Source organism: Syzygium oleosum, unplaced genomic scaffold (genome assembly GCF_021117445.2).
Source record: "Syzygium oleosum isolate NSW1041296 unplaced genomic scaffold, Sole_v2.1 Sole_v2.15, whole genome shotgun sequence".
Classification (NCBI taxonomy): domain Eukaryota; kingdom Viridiplantae; phylum Streptophyta; class Magnoliopsida; order Myrtales; family Myrtaceae; genus Syzygium; species Syzygium oleosum.
The window spans coordinates 3,307,740-3,328,763 of record NW_026607499.1 but is presented as its reverse complement, the minus strand read 5'-3'; the positions used below and the strand labels follow the sequence as shown (position 1 = coordinate 3,328,763).

Sequence of the window (21,024 nt, the reverse complement as noted above, 5' to 3'; positions counted from 1 at the left end):
AGTTTGGAGTTCCTTGCACCAAACGCATCTCCTCCCAGGCTCGGGTTCGGGCTCTGGCTCGGTCTCAGGTTCGGTTGTAGACTTTGAGCAGATAAGAACGACCACTGCTTTCTCTCCCTCCTCTTCTACAAGAACCCATTCTCTCTCTCTCTCTCTCTGTGATACAGCCTCCCCACTTTGCTCTTTGAGTTCTCTCTCTCTCTCTCTCTCTCTGAGACAGAACACCCATTCTGCACCTCCAGACACGCCTCTCTCTCTCTCTCTCTCTTTCTGCAGTTGCAGTGAAGAACAGAGCGGCCTGATGCAGCATTTCAAGCTGGCGATCGAAAACCAGGATAGCGCTGTCTGGGAAATCAAGCCGAAGAACAGGCGAATCATGGTACGGGTTCGTGTCTCTTCTCTGCATTTCTCTCTTCTTTCGCGTTCTCGATGTGCCTGGTCGTGTTGGGTTGTGATAAAAAATCGAATCTTTTTTGTGGCTTAAAGGATGACGGCCGCCTCTCCTATCACCAAACCCCTGTTCTTCTCTGCTGTTGACTTGTCCTCTTGACCATTTCTCAATCGCTTTTTTCGCGTTACATTGAATGTTTGTCTGTTGCCGATTATTCGCTGGCGAATGGGGGCGGTTTTGATGAATTGAATTGGGTGTGACGATCGTGCTCTGTTTTGGTTGTGCCTGAAACAGGGAGGTGGAGGTCCCGAAGAAGAAGACAATAATAGGTGGCCGCCATGGTTGAAGCCTCTGCTCAAAGAGAGGTTCTTCGTGCAATGCAAGACGCACGCAGATTCTCACAAGAGCGAGTGCAACATGTATTGCTTGGATTGCATGAACGGCCCTCTCTGCTCTCTCTGCCTCGCTTCTCACAAGGATCATAACTCAATACAGGTACCACAAATCATCTCCTAAAACCGTTCTCGATTCCACTATTATAGATTCTACTCCTTTATTAATTTGAGCTGCACTATTTCATTCTTTCAAGTCAAACCTTCTTTATTTCAGTTTTTCTTTTTGGGAAGTGTGAATTTCCCCTGTTTTTGTCCTAGCCGTTTTCTCCATTTGGGTTCTGCAATGTGTTTTTAAGTTCAACTCTACCCAATTGTGTTTTTTTTTTTTTGAGAAAAAAACGAGTCAACAAAATCCTGTACGTCCTCAAAAAAGTAAACTTTCTGCTGTTAAATCTTCCTTGAGCATTGCATAGTCGATCTATCTAAAATTGTCAATGTGTAGCTGAGAATGCCAAACATTGAAGCCTTTCAAACCCATTGTCATAACCTTCAAGTTTCAGCCGAAATCGTAACAAACTTGTGATCTTTTTTGTGCAACATCAACAGATAAGGAGGTCGTCGTACCATGATGTGATCAGAGTCTCGGAGATTCAGAAGGTGTTGGACATCACAGGGGTTCAGACATACACCATAAACAGCGCGAGGGTCGTCTTCTTGAACGAGAGGCCTCAGCCCAGGCCTGGCAAAGGCGTCACCAACACTTGCGAGGTGTGCGAGCGAAGCCTCCTCGATTCCTTCCGGTTCTGCTCTCTGGGCTGCAAGGTAATCTCAAGTCCCCTGTTTCTCTTTTTCATTTTCTTTTCTTTTTCCCCATTTTTTCCCGATGATACCCAAGACAAATCTCAACAAAAATTGGGAAGCTCAGAGAGCGAAAGTGTGATCATTGCCCTGAATATTGAAGAAAACTTTGAGGAGTTTTTCTCCATTTTTCCAAATTTGTAAACTTTAACTACCACCAGTTGAACCTTCTGGACGAAAGAGAAGATTGATGATGGAAAAGAGCGTCTTTTTAAAATCGCAGGGGTACAATCTTCAAATATCAAGAACCGATTCTCTCAATGAGACCGATCGGTTGCGAGTCTTGTGACTAATCTGTGATTATTGTGATTTCCAACTATATTGATCGATGTAATTTTGCTCAAGAATTTTAGTTAGGCGTACACAAGTCCAGCAGTAGTCACCCAATTGGGTGTTTGGTTTAACTATAAAGTTTGACTCTTTCACCCCCATTGCCCAAGCTTTAGTCCCCGTCCTTATTCAAAGGTCATTTTCCAATTTACTTTTTCCGGACTCATTAATGAAATACGGCAATTGACGCGTCGAACCCCATGAACCGCAGATTGTGGGGACATCGAAGAATTTCGTGAAGGAGAAGAAGAAGCTCAAGAGGGCTTCCATGGTGTCCAACGACGACTCTGAAGATTCGTACAGCAGCAGCAGCCGCGCGGCCCACGGGCGGCGCAAGGTGAGCAAGAAAGTCCAGAGCTTCAGCCCGTCAACGCCCCCTCCAACAGCCCCGAATCACAGGATCGCCAAGCGGAGGAAGGGGATTCCCCACAGAGCCCCAATGGGGGGATTCATCATAGAATATTAGCCACACCCCCCCCGGGTGCTACTGATGATGATCATAGCCTTAGAAGAAAACACAGTCCCTCTTTTCTTTGGTCGTTTACCTTAGAGCTGTGTGTGTATAGAAGAAGCACGCCTGAAGATGGGAGTACAGTGAAGAAACGAGGCGAATAAGAAGAAATAAAACGCCGGCGGCTGTAATGGTGAACTGGGAAAATGTCGTCGGATAAGAAGAGTTGAGTGCAGGATGAAGCAGGAAACATCATATAAGATCGTATGGGTTGCTTTCTTTCTTTCGTTTCTGGTAATCTTTAGAGTGGGTAATGTAAGACATAAGTTTTGGCACAAATGTATATATTGAAGTGTTTCCTCCGGACGTGTAGGAGGAGAATGTGAATATACAGCTGCAGCAGCGAAGTGATTATGCGAGAAAAGAAAGCAAAAAGCTTGTGATCTCAGTGCTGCGAAATTGTAAATTCAGCAGTTTCCAACTTTCCATTTTTAGGATCTTGCTGTTTTATTTTTTTTCCGTTTTTACCCCAAAGGAACGTCGTTGTTAACTTCAATGTGGCCGGTGGCCGCACGGTGGTGAGAACCACCGGCTGTGGCGGGTCCCACGGCGGCGGAACGTGCGGAATGGGGGTTAGAAAAAGGGGTGGTTGTCGGCTTCCTCGGCGTCCTTGGGATGGGACATGGCCACTATAAAATGCTCTGACAGGGGTGACTTTTGTGGAGTCTTATGGCGTGTAAATGTTTTGCAGGTGGCAGCTGGTCAAGAGGAGGAATTTTAAGCAGCTTATTACTTTCTTGGGCAAATATTTTATCCTGTAAAAAAGATTTTATCCTGTAAAAAAAGAAGAAGAGGAAGAAGAAAATTCAGAGCCCATTTATTTTCAACTTCGTTGAAAATAAAAAGTCATCTGCTTCATTTCCTGTCAAATTTTAAGACATAATCCAACTTCTAAAGACTACCAAGTAGCAAAGATTGAGTTGACGTGTCAATATTTTTGCTTCATGAAAGGATCTCAATTTTGCATTAAATAAAACTTAAAAGATGCGAGTCAGCTATAGTAAGGTAGCAACCAAATAAGAAAAAGAAGTATGATATCGCAAATATCTAATAAGAATTTCGGCCTTCCAATCAAGTGCATAAACATTTTTCGTTTAATCAAGTACCTTAACTATTCAAATGTGGGTCACTACAATGTTATGTGATTTGCTGATGTGATTAGCAAAAATTAAGCCAGATATTGACTAACTTGTCTACCGAGCAGAAATTACGATTTAAGTATACTGGCCGATGAGCGGGGAGAGCATGCTGGCTTGGACGGTCTTGGCCATCCAATTCGACTCTGTTGACATGACACCATTCGAAAGAGGCCACATCAGGCGCCGATGTAGACAACCGACGTAGACAACCGACGGTTATTTACCGGTGTAATTGCCCGATTCGGCGTTTTCCATCTACATCGGAGGTCTGACACCGAAGCATTGGAAAAGTGGAGGTATTTTGATCGGTCATAAAAAAAAGAAGAAACATGGTAAAAAGGGGGCAAAAGTTAGGTACTTGCAGTTGCCATTACCCCCAAAAGAAGAGGAGTTATGTTCCTAGTAAAAACCGATTCCAAGTGGGTACGCATGGAAATTGCGGGTCTAACATCAATGCGTCCAAGTGTGGATCAGACATAAGTGAAGCATCTTCGTGGGCATTAACTGTAACCAAACCTGCATCTGTCGGTAAAAGAAGAAGATGGCCCAATGCCTACGGGGGTGACTCGAGAAGACGCACCTTTCTTGGCACGCCTCGTGAAGAAGATGCATCTTTCACTTCGGACATATCGCCGGGCCAAACACGTTTGTCGTGGTTTGGTTGTGGGAGCATCCGTCGCCCATATGAAACACGTGCTTTCCCACTGTTGCTGGACTTTCACATCATCGAGCGCTAGCAGTGGAAAGATTCTCTTTGGCTCTCCAAATTGGTACTTCTTCCAATCATTCCTCGTGGGAGTAAGAAATCGGGTCACTCTTGGGTCCGTTTCTATTTTCGGAAGATTATTTTCCGACTTTCCGATGTTTGGACGGCGAAAGATTGATCGATTTATGGAAAACGTTTTCCATGAACTGAAAATAACGAGGTTAGATCGAAGGAAAATAATTTTCCATTCTGACAAGAATGAAATCACTTTTTCCCGAACCGCAAAGTAAATGAAAAGTTAACAATTTTCCCTAAAAATGATTTCCATCAAAAATATTTTTTTTATCATGAATTTTCGGTGAAACGAACGCACCCTCTACTTAAAATGAAAATCCGTGGCTAGACAACTTGATCAGTCTATCGATAAGTTCTACTCAAGACTACTAATCGACATCAGTAGCTTTTTATCTCCCACTAATCTTAAAACATATTTGGCCTAAGCTGATCTAGATGGAACAGAAGAAAGAAGAAGAAGAGATTTTTGGTGGAATTTCTATATTGCTAACTATTTGACACGTTGTGTAAAGCCGGGTAATTTTTTTCAACGCAGGGAGCTATACATACTCGTACCTCCGCCCGTGACGAAAACTAACTGCAACAAAGAACGCAATACATATTTACCGGCAACTATCTAGATCGTTTCGGTTCGTGAAACGGACGGAACCGGAAGCACGCGCTCCGTTGCTTCGGAGAGCCATGACTTCTAACCAATCGCGTCGGAAGTTCTACACGTCGAGTTACACTCCCCCAGATTAGATTTCACGCAATACATATTTACCGGCAACTATCTAGATCGTTTCGGTTCGTGAAACGGACGGAACCGGAAGCACGCGCTCCGTTGCTTCGGAGAGCCATGACTTCTAACCAATCGCGTCGGAAGTTCTACACGTCGAGTTACACTCCCCCAGATTAGATTTCACGCCTCTTCTTTCCGATCGAAAACTGTACCGCCGCGGCACCTTGGCACACGAGGAATCGAATTGCAACCGCACATCACATGCTATTGACATAAGAAAAGTTAGTCGAGATACTCTGATATCAAATTCCGATGTTGCGTGACCAATTGTAGGATTCACTTTTCCTATGTGTAAGGTGGGCAAAGGAGGAGCACCCACTAGAAAAGGTTAGTGGGGTAGGATGTGGATCTCACTCTCCCATCCATCCCTCCCTGTATGCTTCTCAATTTGTGCTTATCGCCTTCTTCCCTTTCCCATCCAAAAAATGTCCTCATCTTCCACTCTTTTTCTTTTTCCTTAAATTTATTCCTAAATTTAAATAAAATAAAATAAATATATCGATTAAAAAAAGAAAGAAAGAGAAATTGGGTATTTTGCTCTGTGTTTTCTTGACCAACGCGTGTACTCCATCATGCCTCGTTCTCTTTGATTGCGCACCCTCCATCTGTCCCCCTCGCTCCAAATTAAAAACCAAATCAAAGGGGGGGCGAGGCAATCGCGGGTCACGCCACTCCGATCTTCAATCGACCTTTGCCTACGCCATGACGTCATATTGTGGTGATTGCATACTAAATTCTTTCGATTATGTGACGTCATGTGAACGGCCAAAAAATAATTAGGAGGAGGCACCTTTCGTGCCCACACCATGGTGATGGAGATGCCCTCCTTTTGTTTTAAGCGTTTTGTCAATGCCATGGGAAGGTCACCAACATTTACCTAACTTCCTATTTCCGCAGGGGCAGCATTAAATATGCGGTAACGCCACATGAGCCCTCCTAGAATTGCTCGGCTCGGCTTGACTTGACTTCGTCTTCCGCTCTCTCTCTCGACGGCGAAAGTCGAATCCGGAACGACCCCGCCCGCAAAGATTCGAAACCGGACGACGGGTAATCGCTCGGTGAATTTAGCAAACGCGTCGGAATGAATTTAAAATCTTGAAGTGACGGGTTTTTGCGCGGGTTTTGTTAGAGTCGATGGTCCGAACTCATTTCATCTCATCCATTCGATGCTCTATGTCGTGATCTTAGTCGAAGGACCTAACATTATACTAGTATATTCGTTCAACATAGGGCATGTTTTCCCACACGAAGATAAAGCATGATGTGAAGTAGAGATAAGTATGAACTAGAGGCACCAGCAACTTTAATAAGATAATTATGCCAAAGTGGACATAAAATCTTTTGGTGACGCCAAGCTCCTCTCTCTCTCTCTCTCTCCACCGTAGGCCGCCCTCCCCTCCATTAAAGACGAAACCATCAGTTGCTGTAACACCCCAACTTGGCGGGGCCTCCTCGGGCATGGTGTTTGCTTGCTTGGACTCTTGTATGAATAAGAAAGGGAAAAGAAAAGAGAAGGAAGTTAAGAAGAAGGAGAGGATCAGAACAGAGGGGATCGATCACGATTGTTTTTGGGGATCGCTTTCGCTTCTGTATTAGAATATCATCTGACCAGACCCAAAGAGATATTTCAAGGGGAGGCAATATCTCTGGCCTATAACTATCACTGTTTGCTCGACCCGCCTTTCGGTTTCGAGACATGGGATTGGTTCTTTCGCCATCGCTTGTCTCAATTTCCATTTCCTCGTGCGCCCCGGTCGAGAAACGGGTCGATGTTAACGCGATTCGGGAAGACGGACGCCGGAGGGTGGAGCTAGAGGATTCGCGAGGAGTCGTGTTCACGTGAAGTAACCGAGATGGTTATACGACCCGTGTGGTACTTCTCCTGCTTTGACATTGAACAAGCAAGCCAATAGGAGGTGTTGTGAATTGACTATGAAGAGCAACGAGAAGATGAATTTGGAACCCCCGGATGTTGCTTGCATTAGGAGGTCTCCCCCAATAAAATAATTTGTTCCTTCACGAATGTTTTTGGGGCCCCGTGGGCTACACGAGTTGGTCCGAAGCACAAAGCCCGTGGTTCCCTCTACAGAATTCCCCAAACAAGGTACCAAGGTCATGTCAAACCCTTTGTGGAAAGTCAAAATCATGAATTCAACATGAAAAAGAAAACCCTTAATTGTTATAGCAATGATGCATCATGCAGTCGTACATGATTAGTAGAACCTAAGAGACATCAAATCAAAGATTATGATCCCTAGAATGATACCAAACATGCCTTTTGGACCCGGAAATGGTCCCTCTGCCTAAGGGAAAGAAGCCTCGTGACCCTTGAGAAATCTCTTTTAGCGAGGCTATTCCAGGGCAATGCTCTCGAAAGGGGGCATCGTTTTCAGCCTTATTCATATAAGCAAGATAGCCCGGACCACCTGCACAATGAATGCAAGTATAAGGGGCAGTTATGCATAAGGGCATGGACACATGAGACTTTCAGGGACCTTGCGTGTTATGCTTAACCATAAAATGGAAGCACTTGGATAAACCGAAAAGCCAAATTGAGGAGCTCTACGTCGTTTCATTTTACTTAAGATGTGATGGACAAAATCAATCGACAAACTCAATTTGATTATAGATGACACTTGTCTTTCCTTGAACTATGATTAAGTTGTTTATGGTAAGATAAGTCGCAACCAAAGGGCATGTCGGCATGGGTGATTCGATTCGGAGTCCATCACTCGTACCTGTACTGATCCAATAGTCATATTTTGAGCTCATATACGTCTGAGGACGAAGCTTGGGCCACAGTCGCGGGTCGCTGTTCTCGTGGATGAAGGTCAGTTGATTGCTCCTCCCGGTTTTCTCTACAAGGGAGATGAATCTCCAACCTTCGCATGCTGCTGATGACGACGATTGAAGACCAACTTGGTTCGGTACCCATCAATTCTGGCACATCATTGACTCTTGAGTCCTTCATGTAAGAGAAGATATTTTGACATGCCAGGCACTGAATTCGAACTCAAGTCCTCTCTCTACTTGAGAGAATTTATTGCCCCTGCAAATTCTGAATATGATTTGGTGAGTCTTCTTTAGTTCTTGCCATGATGGCAACTTCTTATTACGGTGACTTGCGTTCGTTTCGGAATAAATTTACTATCGAAGATCATCTTCCACATTCTTCCGGCGTTTGAATTACAAGGACGGGTCGACCAAAATTCTTCTCATAGTCAACGGAAAATTTATGTTTAAACTTAAACTCTGTTCGTTCCATAAAAAAATGTGACGTTTTCTAGAAATTCATTTCATTTCTAGAAAAGTGACAATATTTTTTTGTATTTGGCTGAAATCTGAAAATGAATTAGAAAATATTTTCCGCCTTTGGGTATCTAATTTGATTTTCCTTGAGAAAATGACAAAAAAATTAAATTTTTTATTGTTAATTTTCTTTTTTCCTTTTCTTTCTTTTTCTTTTTCCTTCTTTCTTGGCCGGTCGACAAACGAGGGACGAGCTCACCCTAAGCTAGCAAGGCTCGACCTTGCCAGATTTCGGTGAGCTGGGCAAGGCTCTCAAGGTCACCAGAGCCTTGCCAACCTCGCCTTAAATGGCGAGGCTCGAGCTCTCTGGAATCTGGCAAGGTCGAACTTTGCCGACCTTAGGCAAGCTCGTCCCTCGCCTATGGCGGTTGCCGACGGTCGCAGTGGCCAGCAACCAATTGAAGAAGAAGCAAAAAGAAAGAAAAGAAATTAATTAAAAAATTATTTTATTAGAACAAATATTTTATTAACTAAGAACCCGAGCTCGAGCATTGAAGACTCGAACATTATCTTCGTGGACCCGGGTCTGAGTGTTGGGGACCATAGCTCGAGCATCGACGACCCGAGCACGACCATTATGCACCCACGCTCAAGTGCTGAGACATCGAGCATGAGCGCCAGGGCATCGGGCTCTGCTTGGATGGACCCCGGCATGGGCACTAGGGGCTGGCCCTCGATGGACCTAGGCCCGGGTGTCAGAGACCTAGTCCTGGACACTAATGTTGGGGTTTCCATGCTTAAAATAGAGTTTCGAGTCCAAGTGTCGATACCTAGTCATATTTTGGAAAATGTTTTTCGATTTTCAAAGAATAAATTATTTTCCTAAATTTAAACATAGATATTCCATTGACTCGGAAAATACTTTCCATTGACTCATTTTCCTAAGCAAACCAAATGCTAGAAAATGATGAAAGTATTTTTAGCCAAACAAACGGAACCTTGGAAAGATAACATCATTTTGAAAAAATTAGAGATATTTCCAAAGTAAAACTAGACTCCGATTGCTCGGGCTCAGGACCCCAATGGCTGGGGCTGAGACGCTTGCGGCAGACCTAAGTCCTCGACGCCTGAACCTAGGACAGTGGTTGTACTTGAGACACTTTCTCAAATGTGTGTCTTATAATTTTCTCATCACAAAATGACTTCCGTATTATTTACAAAATACAGCCATATGCGGGAAAAATAACTTTACTTGAAAATAAGCTCCTTTGAAAATATTTTTCAATACAATTCATTTTCCGTGAAACAAATGGAGCGTAGTTTTACCTATTATCGCCCTCTTCTGTTTCTTTAGCTTGTGTGCTCATTTCTTTGAGGATTTTCTCATTATTGGTTTCTAATTGGTGACTCCAATGTTCTGCAATTTTTTTACTAATCTTATGGGCCTTAAGAGACATCACTTATGTTGACTTTTGGCCCATATTTTCCCACGAGCTCATCAAAGGGAGTTTCAAATGTTCAATGGGCTTTTAGCATTTGTTTACGGTCTAAATTGTGGCCTTTTGGGTTTATGTATGAAGATTGAATTCACATTGGACTTGTTCTCTAAGCCATTTAGCCTGTCAATGTGCTCTTTGGGGAAATTGGATTCGGCCCAACATCACTGATTCTGAATTTGTGCATTTTGCTGGATTTTGAGCCCTTGACATACGAAGGTTCTTGAAGAAAGGCCTCGGAGGTCTCTTAACTATTACAAAATGTTCGATCAGGTCACTCGACTTTTTTTACGTGCAATGGAATCCTTAAATAATCTGTTTTTCGTTCGAGTTCATCCTCTATAAATGTTGATGTGGCCATTAATTGTCGACTTGTCATCTTACATACAATACCACATCAACAAAACATCTATCTTTAAGAAAAGAGAAAAAAATCAAATCTTAGAGTTTAGGCATGGGAAGCTGCAGCTGAGGAGCCGACGTCCCTCGCGGACTTGAGCGGGAGCTGCCGCCGCCTTTGCCCCGAATAAGAAAAGAGTGACAAGGTATGCGTGGGCGGAATTGCACTTCCCCTGTTGCATCAATTCAAAGATTAACAATTTTATCCGATCAATATGGAGAGAGAGAGGCCCTCGCTCAAGATTAACAACCGGTGAAGTCGCAAGGCCCGCGACCTCGTCGCCAATCGGAGTTGCGAGGGTCACGACCTCGGCTCTCTTTTTCTCTCTCTCATGACCCAATTGCCAACAAAAAACAATACTGAGAAGGCCCGGTTGAGCAATTTGCAACGTTTCAGGTAACATCCAATGTAAAATTACCTTCTGTTCAGGACCCGACCAGACTTAATAAAAAGGCGGATCCGGGTCATACACGCGCGTCTGATCGGGTTCGGATCGGAGCGACCGTCTGAAAACCGGGCCCGCCGTCGGGAGCCACCTGTGCTCCCCGGCGTCGCAGCCGCAGAAAGACACCGGCGAAAGGATCGAACCGTCGGCGACGACGACGGCTCAGCTGTGGCCCCGCAAATTTCTCTCAAACCCACTCCTTATCCTCTTTCGCTTCTCTCCGAACCGCTGGCAATGGCGACCCTCGAAACCGCGCTCTCCATCTTCTCGGGCCCGTCGTCATCTCCTCTCCACCCTCGCTCCCCTGCGCACGCCAAGCCGCCGGCCTCCGTCAAGCTTGGGTTCCCTCCGGCGACCCCGCCCTCACAGTCGTCGAGTTCGCCCCGCGCGCAGCTTCGCCATGCACCCCACAACAGGCGAACCGGGAGACCGTGCCTCGAGCTGTGCTTCGCGGTCCAAGAAGCGGCGGCGGAGACCGAGGCTGACGAGAAGACCCAGGAGCAGAACATCAAGAAGAAGCTTTACGTGGTCAACTTGCCCTGGTCACTCTCCGTCGACGACATCAAGAACCTGTTTGGCCAGTGTGGCACTGCCAAAGACGTCGAGGTTTTATGTTTTTTTTTTGTTCTTTTCATTTAGGCTGTCGTCTCTTTCTGTTTGTGAGCTTTGTTCTTTTCTCTTTTCAGTTTGAAACTGAACTGTAGTAGGTCTGCGTTGCAGATTATAAAGCAGAAGGATGGGAAAAGCAGAGGCTATGCTTTCGTGACAATGTCTTCAGGAGAAGAAGCTCAGGCTGTCGTTGACAAATTCGATTCATTTGTGAGTTGTTGCAACATATGTTGAAGCTTCTCTTTGAATATGCACTCATGCCCCTCTTAGTAATCTTGTCTGTAAAATCTGAAAAATGACTTTGAATTGAGAAGATCAGTGCGCCGTTGAGGATTTTTCCTTGAAGACAATGGATGCAGATCATGTTGTCATTATAATTTGCACTATTCTTGTTGTGTTGAGGTGACCCGATCATCACTATGAGCGTGTTTTCAGCTATAATTTGCATTGGTCTTGAAGTCAGATAGTTGCAAACTGAATAGTCACCTCGTTAAAAAATGTCGCCTCCTTTTAAATTTAGTTTCACACATCGTAAGTTCACTTCCTTATATTGGATGTGTCAATGCAGGAAGTCTCTGGGAGGATTATCAGAGTAGAGTTTGCAAAGAGATTTAGGAGACCTCCTCCTCCGCCTCCACCTAACGCTCCCTCCCCTAAGGAGACCCGTCACAAGCTTTATGTGTCTAATCTAGCTTGGAAAGTTAGATCGACACATCTTCGAGAATTGTTTTCGGAGAACTTTAAACCCGTGTCAAGTAGAGTGGTTTTTGAAAGCCCTTCTGGTAGATCTGCCGGCTACGGATTTGTGTCATTTGCCACCAGGGAGGAAGCTGAGGCAGCAATTTCTGCATTGGATGGAAAGGTAATGCCTGAGCAAAACTATATGAATAGTTTCAAGTGTCATTTTTGGTTTGCTAATTGTTGTCTATGTGTGAATAGTACATTACATGACAGCATCAACTGGTTCACTTGGGTATCATATTCATGGAAGCTACTTCATAGCAATCATTGTTCCATGAAATGTCATTTAAGTGCATTCTGTCAGTAATTAATTAGATATACGTAACTGCCTTGGTGGTAAATTATCTACTGATGACCAGAAAGATATGCTCCTCAAATTTATAGTTCGACTACGCCAGAAATGGAATATCAAGTAAATATATAAAGTCACCCTAGGAGAGTAGAGTAGATATAAAGACTATATCTTTCCTGAGGACATTCACCTGCTCTATTACATGTAAAACTACTCATAAGTATACCACCAGGTTTATAATGATTTTTTTTGTGTCTGTAATTAAGGGCAGTGAACTGATCTCTGAGACCATAGAAGGGTCTTGATATTGGAATGTGGATGATTTGTAACATTGAAGAGCATTTAACTGAGTAACTGAAAGACCAGTGTATCTGGAATTTGTGTCCTTCCAGTCCTTTCTGGAGATAGAAAAATAGATAAACGTGCCATTTTTTTGTCCCTTTCGTATTTTCTGTTTTATGAACTCTTTATATGATAGATCACGCCTGTTGCTTTAACCATTGTCCCGTCAGATTAGCTCGGTGCCTGCTCATATCTTCATAGGTGTATGAACAAGTGAATAGCATGTAAAGATTCAGGTGTACATAGATGATGTTATTCAGTTTACTTAGTAATGTTAGCTGTTCTTTTGATTGGGACTCATGATATGAACTTATCTCTCTGGCAGGAATTGATGGGTCGTCCACTTCGTCTAAAATTTAGCGAAAGGAATGCTGCCGAATCTGAAAGTGGAAATGAAGGGGAGGAAACTTCCGAGGGTCAGCCTGATAAATCATGACCTGCTTTGCTGATGTGAAGTTCAAAGATCATTAACCTGCAAGCATTATTTTATTTACATCTCTTGTGAATATAGCACGGAATTTCCTTGGTCTGTGCGTTTTATAGACTCATCACTTCTTGTATGGAAATGTTGCTTAGAGAAGTCGTGATTCTTTTGTGTTTCCTACTTTTTTTGCTTACTTTAACAACTTAAGCTGAGATCAGGGCAGTGCAGCTTCCCCTAGTCTAGACTGCACTTGTTTGTAAATCACACATGAATTTCGATATAAAAAGATCCCGTATGCCGAAACCTGGCTGTCTTTTTAGTTGGATTGTAGATTTGTCAGCATTTTTAACATTCTAATGGAATCATCTTTGCACGTTTGTTATAAACTTGCAATGATTACTCGCATGCAACTATTTTTCATTCAGAAAAATTGGAGAAGTGCTATAGGGAAATTTTGTTTTGTGAGGCAATTTGTCTCAGTGCTAAGGCATTCGCACCAAATAATCAAAGTTCCTTTCGGATCTTCTTCTTTAATCAGAGAATAAGATTAGATAGCCAATGAAATAGACAATATGTGGGGCAGAAGTTGAATGGTTGAGGTGTAGGACTGCAATATAGTACAGACGGATCCAAACCTGGCTTTCATTTCTCATCCATCCTCTTTGTTTTTTTTTTTACCCCACTTTTTGAGAATTTGGTTGAACTATTTTCCTGACTTATTGTTTCTGCTCCATGAGCTACATTAGAATAATATATTTCATGTCATCATTCTAATCAATACTGACTTTTAGTTATAGCCTTTAAATTTTATCGTGTGTTTATCCTCTCAGACAAACCTCTTATGTAGACATATTTTGTCGTCACGAACTTCCCCTTTCTTCATCTTCTCTCCTTTGTTTAGCCACTTTAATCCCATACTTGTTGATTGATGAGGTGGAAGCCTTATCTGTAACTGTAATTTACTAATTTCATGTACTTATTTGGCATCCGTTTAAGTTCGATCGTCTTATGCTATTAATGGTTGTTAATTGTTTGGTGAACACTGGTTTCTTGTTGCCAGATATAATTTTTGTGTGTGTAGAGACTTGAATTTACACACACAAATATGTCGGTTTGCTTTTAGGTTATGAACTGAGGGTAGATCTCGTGTCATCTTTGCAATCGCAATAAACCACAGCATCACCACTTAAATTGATACACAGATGTCTTCTTCTTTCACTGATCCTTGTGGTTGCGAAAAATTGTGCTCCGGTCTTATTTGTTCCAGGAAAAAAACAAGCATCGAGAATTTTCCAATTGTCTATGGGGTGTGGATTGCATGCCGTTGTGCAAATCCATAGACATCAGAGAATCAAAATGAATGTTCACTTCTTGAATTTACCTCTGAGCAGGAGCTTCTGTCAGGCATTGGGATTTGAATGTACTTCTGCAAAAGAATGAGCATAGTTGCGCTGCTTCTCAATCTTCAACTAGCATTCCCAGGAGGCACATAAAAGAGCACAATTTTTTAGGGTTTCAATTTCTTGGAGAACCGGAAAAGCAATGTTGGTGACTGCACCGATGACTTTAGCAAGCCTGCTGTTGACTGATTATTGAAGAGTTTTTCGGCTTTTTTTGACACCCCACTTTGATTTACTTTGACTAAAGCTTTTTCTTTGCTGGCCGAGATGTTGTCTGCTCTCTGGTGATTTTTCTTGTTAACTGGCTGTAGTTGGCCTTAATGGTCAAGACATGTTCTGCCTTTTTTCTGTGGCTTTTGTCAATTTCAAGTTTGATATTTGTCTGCAAATTCAGCTACCTGGATTCCACGGTTGTTTAGACCTGGTCCCCAAAGCCAAATCTTGGAGTTGGGGAACGAGGGTATCAATCATTGGGATGAGCATTTTTGCCTTTCACGAGTTCTCGTATGGACCCGGCGCATTGGAGCTGATTATATGCAAGCAACTTTGAATATGACGAGTCTCATGTGAGGTCATATGATTTAGCAGTTCGAATGTGCTGGGCGAGTGACATGACTTTCATGGGCCATTCCTCCCATTGTAAATCGTTTGTCCTTCTACCAACCTGAACATCCTTTGTCTGATGAAAATGAACGAAACTACAGTATAAATGCACAGAAATAGGAGATGCAATCTCTTGAGATTATAGTAGTTCCCATGATCTTTTAAATCAGATATTTATTTTCTAGAGAGCCCTAAGCAAGAATTCCGATGCTTGCTTGCACTCTCCTTTTGGCTGGTGCAACTACCTTGACGGCACTACTTATCAACTAGAGCAAGATGGTCTGTCAATCTTGGTACACGTTTAAGCCTATCAAATTCTGATTGATTCCCATTCTGTGCATGAAGAGATCGATTTCATAATTACATGTTGGTGTCAGCTGGCTTCGGACAAGCATATGGAAAAGCATTGATTGCTTCAATAAAATCTTAACCATCAACCCTCTCAGTCAACAACAACAGACCAATATGCTCAAGAAGAAAAGAGAAAACAAAAAAAAATTAAAGCTGCAGAAAAGAGAATGAGGTTGAACAAGAAAAGGAAAAGGGTGGAATGAAGTGAACCCTCCTCACTAGAGACCACTTCCCTCTTCAGCTTCACATCTCTCTTTTTTTTCACTGCTTTCCACGCCTCTCCCTATTTGTCTCCTTTTTCAACACCACCTTCTAACTTCTTTTTTTTGTCTCTTTGAACAAAGTTTCATTCCTCCACATATAATCTTGCCCTGTACTTGCCCATTCTTGCCAGCCTTAACCTACACAGCTTCTCTCACAAGCCAAATCAGCAATTTTTCTTTTTGCAGCTTCTATCTCATTTCTGATCAGGAACCCACCATCAGAAAGCCTTCCAATCCACACCCACTTCTCAGGTAAGCTTTTCTCCATCAACTTTTATCTTCATATCCCATTTAAATCTCAAATGTAAAAAACTTTCTTGTATTTGCAGTGTCCTTAACCTACAGACGCTCTCCTGATATTCCCAAGTCTTCTTTTTCAGGATTAGAAGTGTCATCTAGAGTTAACACATATTTCAGAATCTCTTTAGCTTCTTATGGGGTCTGTGGGAAACCCAAAAACTTGGGTACCATTCACATACACAAACACAAGAGACTGTTCACAGGGCTTTTGCAGTGTGTACTGTCCACAGTGGTGTTACATCGTCTTCCCGCCGCCGCCGCCGCCGCTCGATTTCTCGGATGGAAACTCAGGTCCTAGACTCTCCCCTCTTGTGATTGCGATAATTGGAATCATGGCAAGCGCTTTCCTACTCATGAGTTACTATGCCTTAATTTCAAAGTACTGCGGCAACACTGAGAATAGGAGGAGAGAGGACCAAGAGCCCAATGCACAATTAGAAGATGATCACAACCCGGCGGTCCACGAGCCATGGCAGATTGAGACAATTGGATTGGACGAGGCGGTGATCAAGTCAATCACGGTGTGCAAGTACAGGAAAGGTGTTGGGTTGATCGAAGGGACTTGCTCGGTTTGTCTCAGCGAGTTCGACGAGGACGAAAGCATAAGGCTTTTGCCCAAATGCACACACGCGTTTCACATCCCATGTATCGATACATGGCTCAGGTCCCACTCTTCTTGCCCCCTGTGTCGTTCCGACATAGTTTTTGTCAGTGCTTCACCAGTTCAATTACCTTCTTTGGTGGCTGAAAGTTATCTGGGTGATCGTAATTGTTCTTCGGAGGGAAGCCAACAGGTAAATGAAAGTTCAGCTGATGCACAAAATTCAGAAAGGCTTGAAAAGGAAGAGGAAATAGCAAGCGTAAATCCTGCATCTCGTAAGAGACCCTTTCGAGTTTTTAGTGATCTAGGGTGCTGGGAGAATAGGCACACTGTAATTGAGATAGGCGACGAAGGTGTCAGACGGATAACAAGATCTGTTTCGATGGATCATTCATGTCAGACCCTGGTTACGGTTGCTGATGTGATTCACCACCCAGAAGAAGAAGGCCTTCCTGTCGAAAAATTCTTCAGTGATGCAGGATCATCAGAGCCTTCATTAGGAGAGCTAAGCAGGTCTGGCCGCACTAGAAAGCTCTTGGATTGTCTAATGGGCCCGGCGTCGATGAAAAGATCGTTTTCAAGCGGGAGATTGCTGCTGAGCAGACAAGGAAATGTAAAATCTGCAACCATTCCTAGTTGATAATCATCTTAAGACAGAGTCTAAGTAAGTCGTCGATTAGATCTGCTCTGCCTGAAGTAAAATTTTAATGGTCATGGTACATTTTACCTGGTAAAGCATAAGTTTGGAGATCCGACCAAAGAAAGAAATTTTGCAAGAGAGGATGTGCCTCCATATGAAATCTACTTTGATGCTCTATTTATTTTACTTTCTGTCATGATCTTTCAGGTGATTCACATTTCTAGTGCTTGAATTAGTCCGTCGATGCACACAATTTCTTGACAACGAACTGCATTGGATAGTTTAGATTCAGCCAACTTTGTTGATGAACCAATGTACTTATGCAGATTAAAGATTCATGATCATTTTATTAGTTTGGTTTTTGAGAGAGGAAGGTTTAAGTCGTCTTTTTGTACCAGAGTCTGTTTATAGCCATTGCAACAGTTCTTATCATTTTGCCAAGAAAGAGACAGGCAGCAATGCAAAAAACCCCAGACATTCAGATAATTCAACCTCCATTACGTACACAATAGAGATAAGCAGCAACAGTAAATGTACATGTACAAGCACAGAATCCTACTCTTGTGAATTCTTCCTAGAATAAACTGTCGGTATGTTTTCCTTTTCCCATATCAACCTGATAAAAGTTGAACTGTCAAACAAGAACTATCGTGCTGAGCACGACCCATCTGCTGCCAACATTTTCCCATGAACGAGCTTCAGGTCGTGATCCAACATCGCCATTGCTTCATCCGAGGCTAAATTTAAAAAGAAAATATCTCCTCCCCATTGAAGAAGCTCTTCAGGATGATCTACTGCTATGTATTTCGGTTTCGCAACAAATATCTGTACTATCTTCCTATTCCTAATCAAAACGGGCAAGATGCCCGAGCAATCCGTGTTACTCGGCCTTCGATAATTCCACTAGGGAAATGAGGCAAGGAAAAACACTCTACAATTCGAAACCAGAAACTTTTCATTCTTGTTGCTGGCGCATCGAGCAGCCCGGCACGTGACCAAATCGACCGTTGCTCAACATGTCTTCGTGACCTGAGAATTCCCCGAAAGTTATGCAGCTTCCGGTGTGTCCCCTGTTAATTTGGACCTTTACGTGGTCTTGCAACTTCAACATGTATTTGTCGTCGTCTACTTTGTTCCTAGCTAACGAATGCCCGGTCGAGTGCGACCGCGAAAACTTCTCCGTCTTGCAATGCTCTTGTCCTGTAATAACGACAGGATCGCTACTCCCTCCTCTGCGTTCCTCTTCCTCGCCTTCCTTAATATCGATGCTAACCGCGCCCTGAAAAGAAGCCTCCTCATTTTCGCGGATGCTTCCCATGGTACTATCACGAGGAACCGCGACCACAGGACGCATTTCCGACAACTTGCTCAGGGGCAAGTCCAGGTTCCCCCGACAGACGGGGCACGTCTTGTGGGACGTGAGCCAAAGATCGATGCACTCTTGATGAAACACGTGGTAGCAAACCGTCAGGAGGCGGAGGACGCTCTCGTCCTCGAACTCCGCCAGGCAAATGGCGCACTCCAAGCCGTACTTCTCCTGCCGGAAGTCCTTGATGGCCGAGTACACGAAGGTAGGGAAGGCCTGTATGAGGGACGGGTCGAGGCCATCGCTGGCCCCGGCCGCGCCCCTCTGGTTCCCGGAGGGGCTCTGCCTCAGGTTCCAGGGGCTGAACAGGTTCTCGAAGAAGCACCTGCAGAAGAAGATGGAGAAGAAGCCGACGAAGAAGAAGACGAGGAGGACGACGGTGAGGATGATGGTGACGGGAGGGGATGCGTAGGAGGAGGTCTCTAGGGGAGGGGGCGGGCCCGACATTGCCTGGAAGGGCGGTGCTCGGCCGGAGATGGGTTCGTTCCGGCCTCGGCTCTTCGCATGGGACGAGAGGACGGGAAGGGAAGAGGGGGGGAAGACCACCGGCGTGTCCTCTTGTTTTGGAGGAGTTTCCACAGTGACTGTTGTTGTGGGGCAGCCGTTTAAGGGGAAGTTAGGACGAGAGAGAGAGAGAGAGAGAGAAATGAGGAGGAATGTCGAGGAGAGGGAGGAGGGAGATTAGCTTAATTTGGTGGAGGGGACGTGGCGAGGTTGGTTTGATGTCCATGGCAGGGAATGATCATAGCAATTGAGCGAGTCGCTTGTGTTGAGAGGTGGTTTTCTTGTGGAGTGCCTGCCAAGATTTTACTTAGCCACAACCACTTAGCCACAACCACAACGACAACCCCCCCATCGCCGGGGGGTGGAGTTGAATCGACAATCGATGCATGTCCATGTTGTTGTTGGTGTCGGATCATATAGAACTAAACTTGGGGGTGGTTTCTTGTGCCACGCAATGTTAGTGTCGGAGTACAAGGTAGATTGTCGGATCCGATTGAACCGACCCTGTTTCAAGGATGGATGGTGGGATGGTCGGGAAAGATTACAAAAAAAGTCATAAATTTATTGCATTATTGTCAATTCACTTTTAAATTTTTCAATTGGGCTCATTTAGTCATAAACCTATTGCATTTGTGCTAATAAAGTCCATCTGGCCAATTTTAATTGGAAATCGCTGACTTGGACACTAGTCATTTTACGTGGCACGACCGGCGCTAATGTTAATAATTTTTAATTATTTTTTTCTTTCGTTTTTATCCCTTCATTTTGGCCGAGGAGGGTCGTCGGCCGATGGCAAGGACCAAGGAGCCCTCGCTGGCCACTAGCGAGGGCCTTCGTGGCCCCATCGACTGCGGATGAGGCGACGCTTGCCCAGATTTGGTGAGGGCTTGTTGGCCCTCGTCAACCAAAATGAAGAAAAAGAAAGAAAAATAATTCAAAAGAAAAAATTCAAAAGAAAATTTCAAAAAATATTAAAAATTATCCATGTCAGTGCCAGTCGTGCCACGTCGGACGGCCGGCATCCATGTCAGCAATTTTTTTATCAAAATTAATTGGATGGAATCAATTGACACAAATGCAATAGGTTTAGGAATATATTGGCCAAATTAAAAGGTTCATGACTGAATTGACACAAATATAATAGGTTTATGACTTTTTTAGTGCTTTTTCCTAAGATGATCTCAATCAAAAATTATTATAATCTTGTCCAAAAACCTCGAAAGCGTCATATGGTAAGCAACTTGGAATTCAAAATAATCAATTTTTTTTCAGGGAAGCCTTCGCAATTCGTGCGTATCGACTACAATGTCTCGTGATGTCATTCTCATTGGAGAAGCGCTCGCGAAGGGAAAAAAAAAAGAAGAGAAACCAACGCGCTCGACTCAATAATTATCGATCGTGAATATATTAGATCTTAGAATTGAGAAACTTTTGATCACTTCACATGCGATTTCTTCCATCGGTTGAAATTTTCATGATACGTGCGTAAGAGATGATTCATCGGGTAATCGTGTTCGTTCTCATTTTGTTTCTCTCAGATTATTTCGAAAAGATGAACGGGTGTCCATTTGAAAGGAAAAAGAAGAGAAGACCCATTAAGCCCACAGTTGAAGCAGCCCGGCCTCAAAGTCTTCCTCTAATTCTCTCCCGTCTGAAGTTCATGCCCTTATTACGACCACCAAAAAAAAAAAAAAAAAAAAATTCATGCCCTTTAAAAAAAAGAAAAAAAGAAAATAATATAAATAGTTCATAAATTTTAACCCAACATGCAATGCGGTCCATGAACTTTTAATTTGTTGAATACGGTTCCTGAACTTCGCCACAATGTGTAATGTAGTCCATGAACTTTTAATTTGTTTAATGTGGTTCCCG

The 21,024-nt window shown here is 43.5% G+C and overlaps 5 protein-coding genes across 6 annotated transcripts in view; 3 read left to right on the top strand and 2 right to left on the bottom strand.

Moving 5' to 3' along the window:
* LOC130140093 (uncharacterized) overlaps positions 1–21,024 on the bottom strand; it is a 93,297-nt gene that overhangs the window by 11,250 nt on the left and 61,023 nt on the right. The gene's annotated exons all lie outside the window — the stretch shown is intronic.
* LOC115678148 (protein RGF1 INDUCIBLE TRANSCRIPTION FACTOR 1-like) lies at positions 177–2,813 on the top strand. Of its 2 annotated transcripts, none has more exons than XM_030601465.2 (4): positions 177–385; positions 686–886; positions 1,333–1,548; positions 2,126–2,813. In XM_030601465.2, exons 1-4 carry the CDS (start codon positions 302–304, stop codon positions 2,378–2,380), a joined length of 756 nt encoding a protein of 251 aa, XP_030457325.2. In that variant the 5' UTR covers positions 177–301; the 3' UTR covers positions 2,381–2,813. The 2 variants fall into 2 exon arrangements, with proteins under 2 accessions (XP_030457325.2, XP_030457327.2); XM_030601467.2 differs by having other exon boundaries at positions 178–379.
* Positions 10,584–13,304, top strand: LOC115678136 (28 kDa ribonucleoprotein, chloroplastic). Its single transcript, XM_030601449.2, has 4 exons — positions 10,584–11,322; positions 11,437–11,535; positions 11,894–12,187; positions 13,026–13,304. The coding sequence occupies exons 1-4, from the start codon at positions 10,951–10,953 to the stop codon at positions 13,134–13,136; spliced, it is 876 nt and encodes a 291-aa protein (XP_030457309.1). The 5' UTR covers positions 10,584–10,950; the 3' UTR covers positions 13,137–13,304.
* On the top strand, positions 13,599–17,483 carry LOC115678134 (RING-H2 finger protein ATL51-like). Its single transcript, XM_056318548.1, has 2 exons — positions 13,599–15,993; positions 16,122–17,483. The coding sequence occupies exon 2, from the start codon at positions 16,176–16,178 to the stop codon at positions 17,280–17,282; it is 1,107 nt and encodes a 368-aa protein (XP_056174523.1). The 5' UTR covers positions 13,599–15,993; positions 16,122–16,175; the 3' UTR covers positions 17,283–17,483.
* Positions 17,742–19,401, bottom strand: LOC115678137 (RING-H2 finger protein ATL29-like). Its single transcript, XM_030601450.2, has one exon. The coding sequence runs from the start codon at positions 19,093–19,095 to the stop codon at positions 18,238–18,240; it is 858 nt and encodes a 285-aa protein (XP_030457310.1). The 5' UTR covers positions 19,096–19,401; the 3' UTR covers positions 17,742–18,237.

Coding starts and splice junctions, on each gene's coding strand:
- LOC115678136 (XM_030601449.2), top strand. CDS start 10,951: ATGGCGACCCTCGAAACCGCGCTCTCCATCTTCTCGGGCCCGTCGTCA. Junction 11,536..11,893: donor TTGACAAATTCGATTCATTT/GTGAGTTGTTGC, acceptor GTGTCAATGCAG/GAAGTCTCTGGGAGGATTAT. Junction 12,188..13,025: donor TTTCTGCATTGGATGGAAAG/GTAATGCCTGAG, acceptor TCTCTCTGGCAG/GAATTGATGGGTCGTCCACT.
- LOC115678137 (XM_030601450.2), bottom strand. CDS start 19,095: ATGTCGGGCCCGCCCCCTCCCCTAGAGACCTCCTCCTACGCATCCCCT.
- LOC115678148 (XM_030601465.2), top strand. CDS start 302: ATGCAGCATTTCAAGCTGGCGATCGAAAACCAGGATAGCGCTGTCTGG. Junction 386..685: donor ACAGGCGAATCATGGTACGG/GTTCGTGTCTCT, acceptor TGCCTGAAACAG/GGAGGTGGAGGTCCCGAAGA. Junction 887..1,332: donor AGGATCATAACTCAATACAG/GTACCACAAATC, acceptor CAACATCAACAG/ATAAGGAGGTCGTCGTACCA.
- LOC115678134 (XM_056318548.1), top strand. CDS start 16,176: ATGGGGTCTGTGGGAAACCCAAAAACTTGGGTACCATTCACATACACA.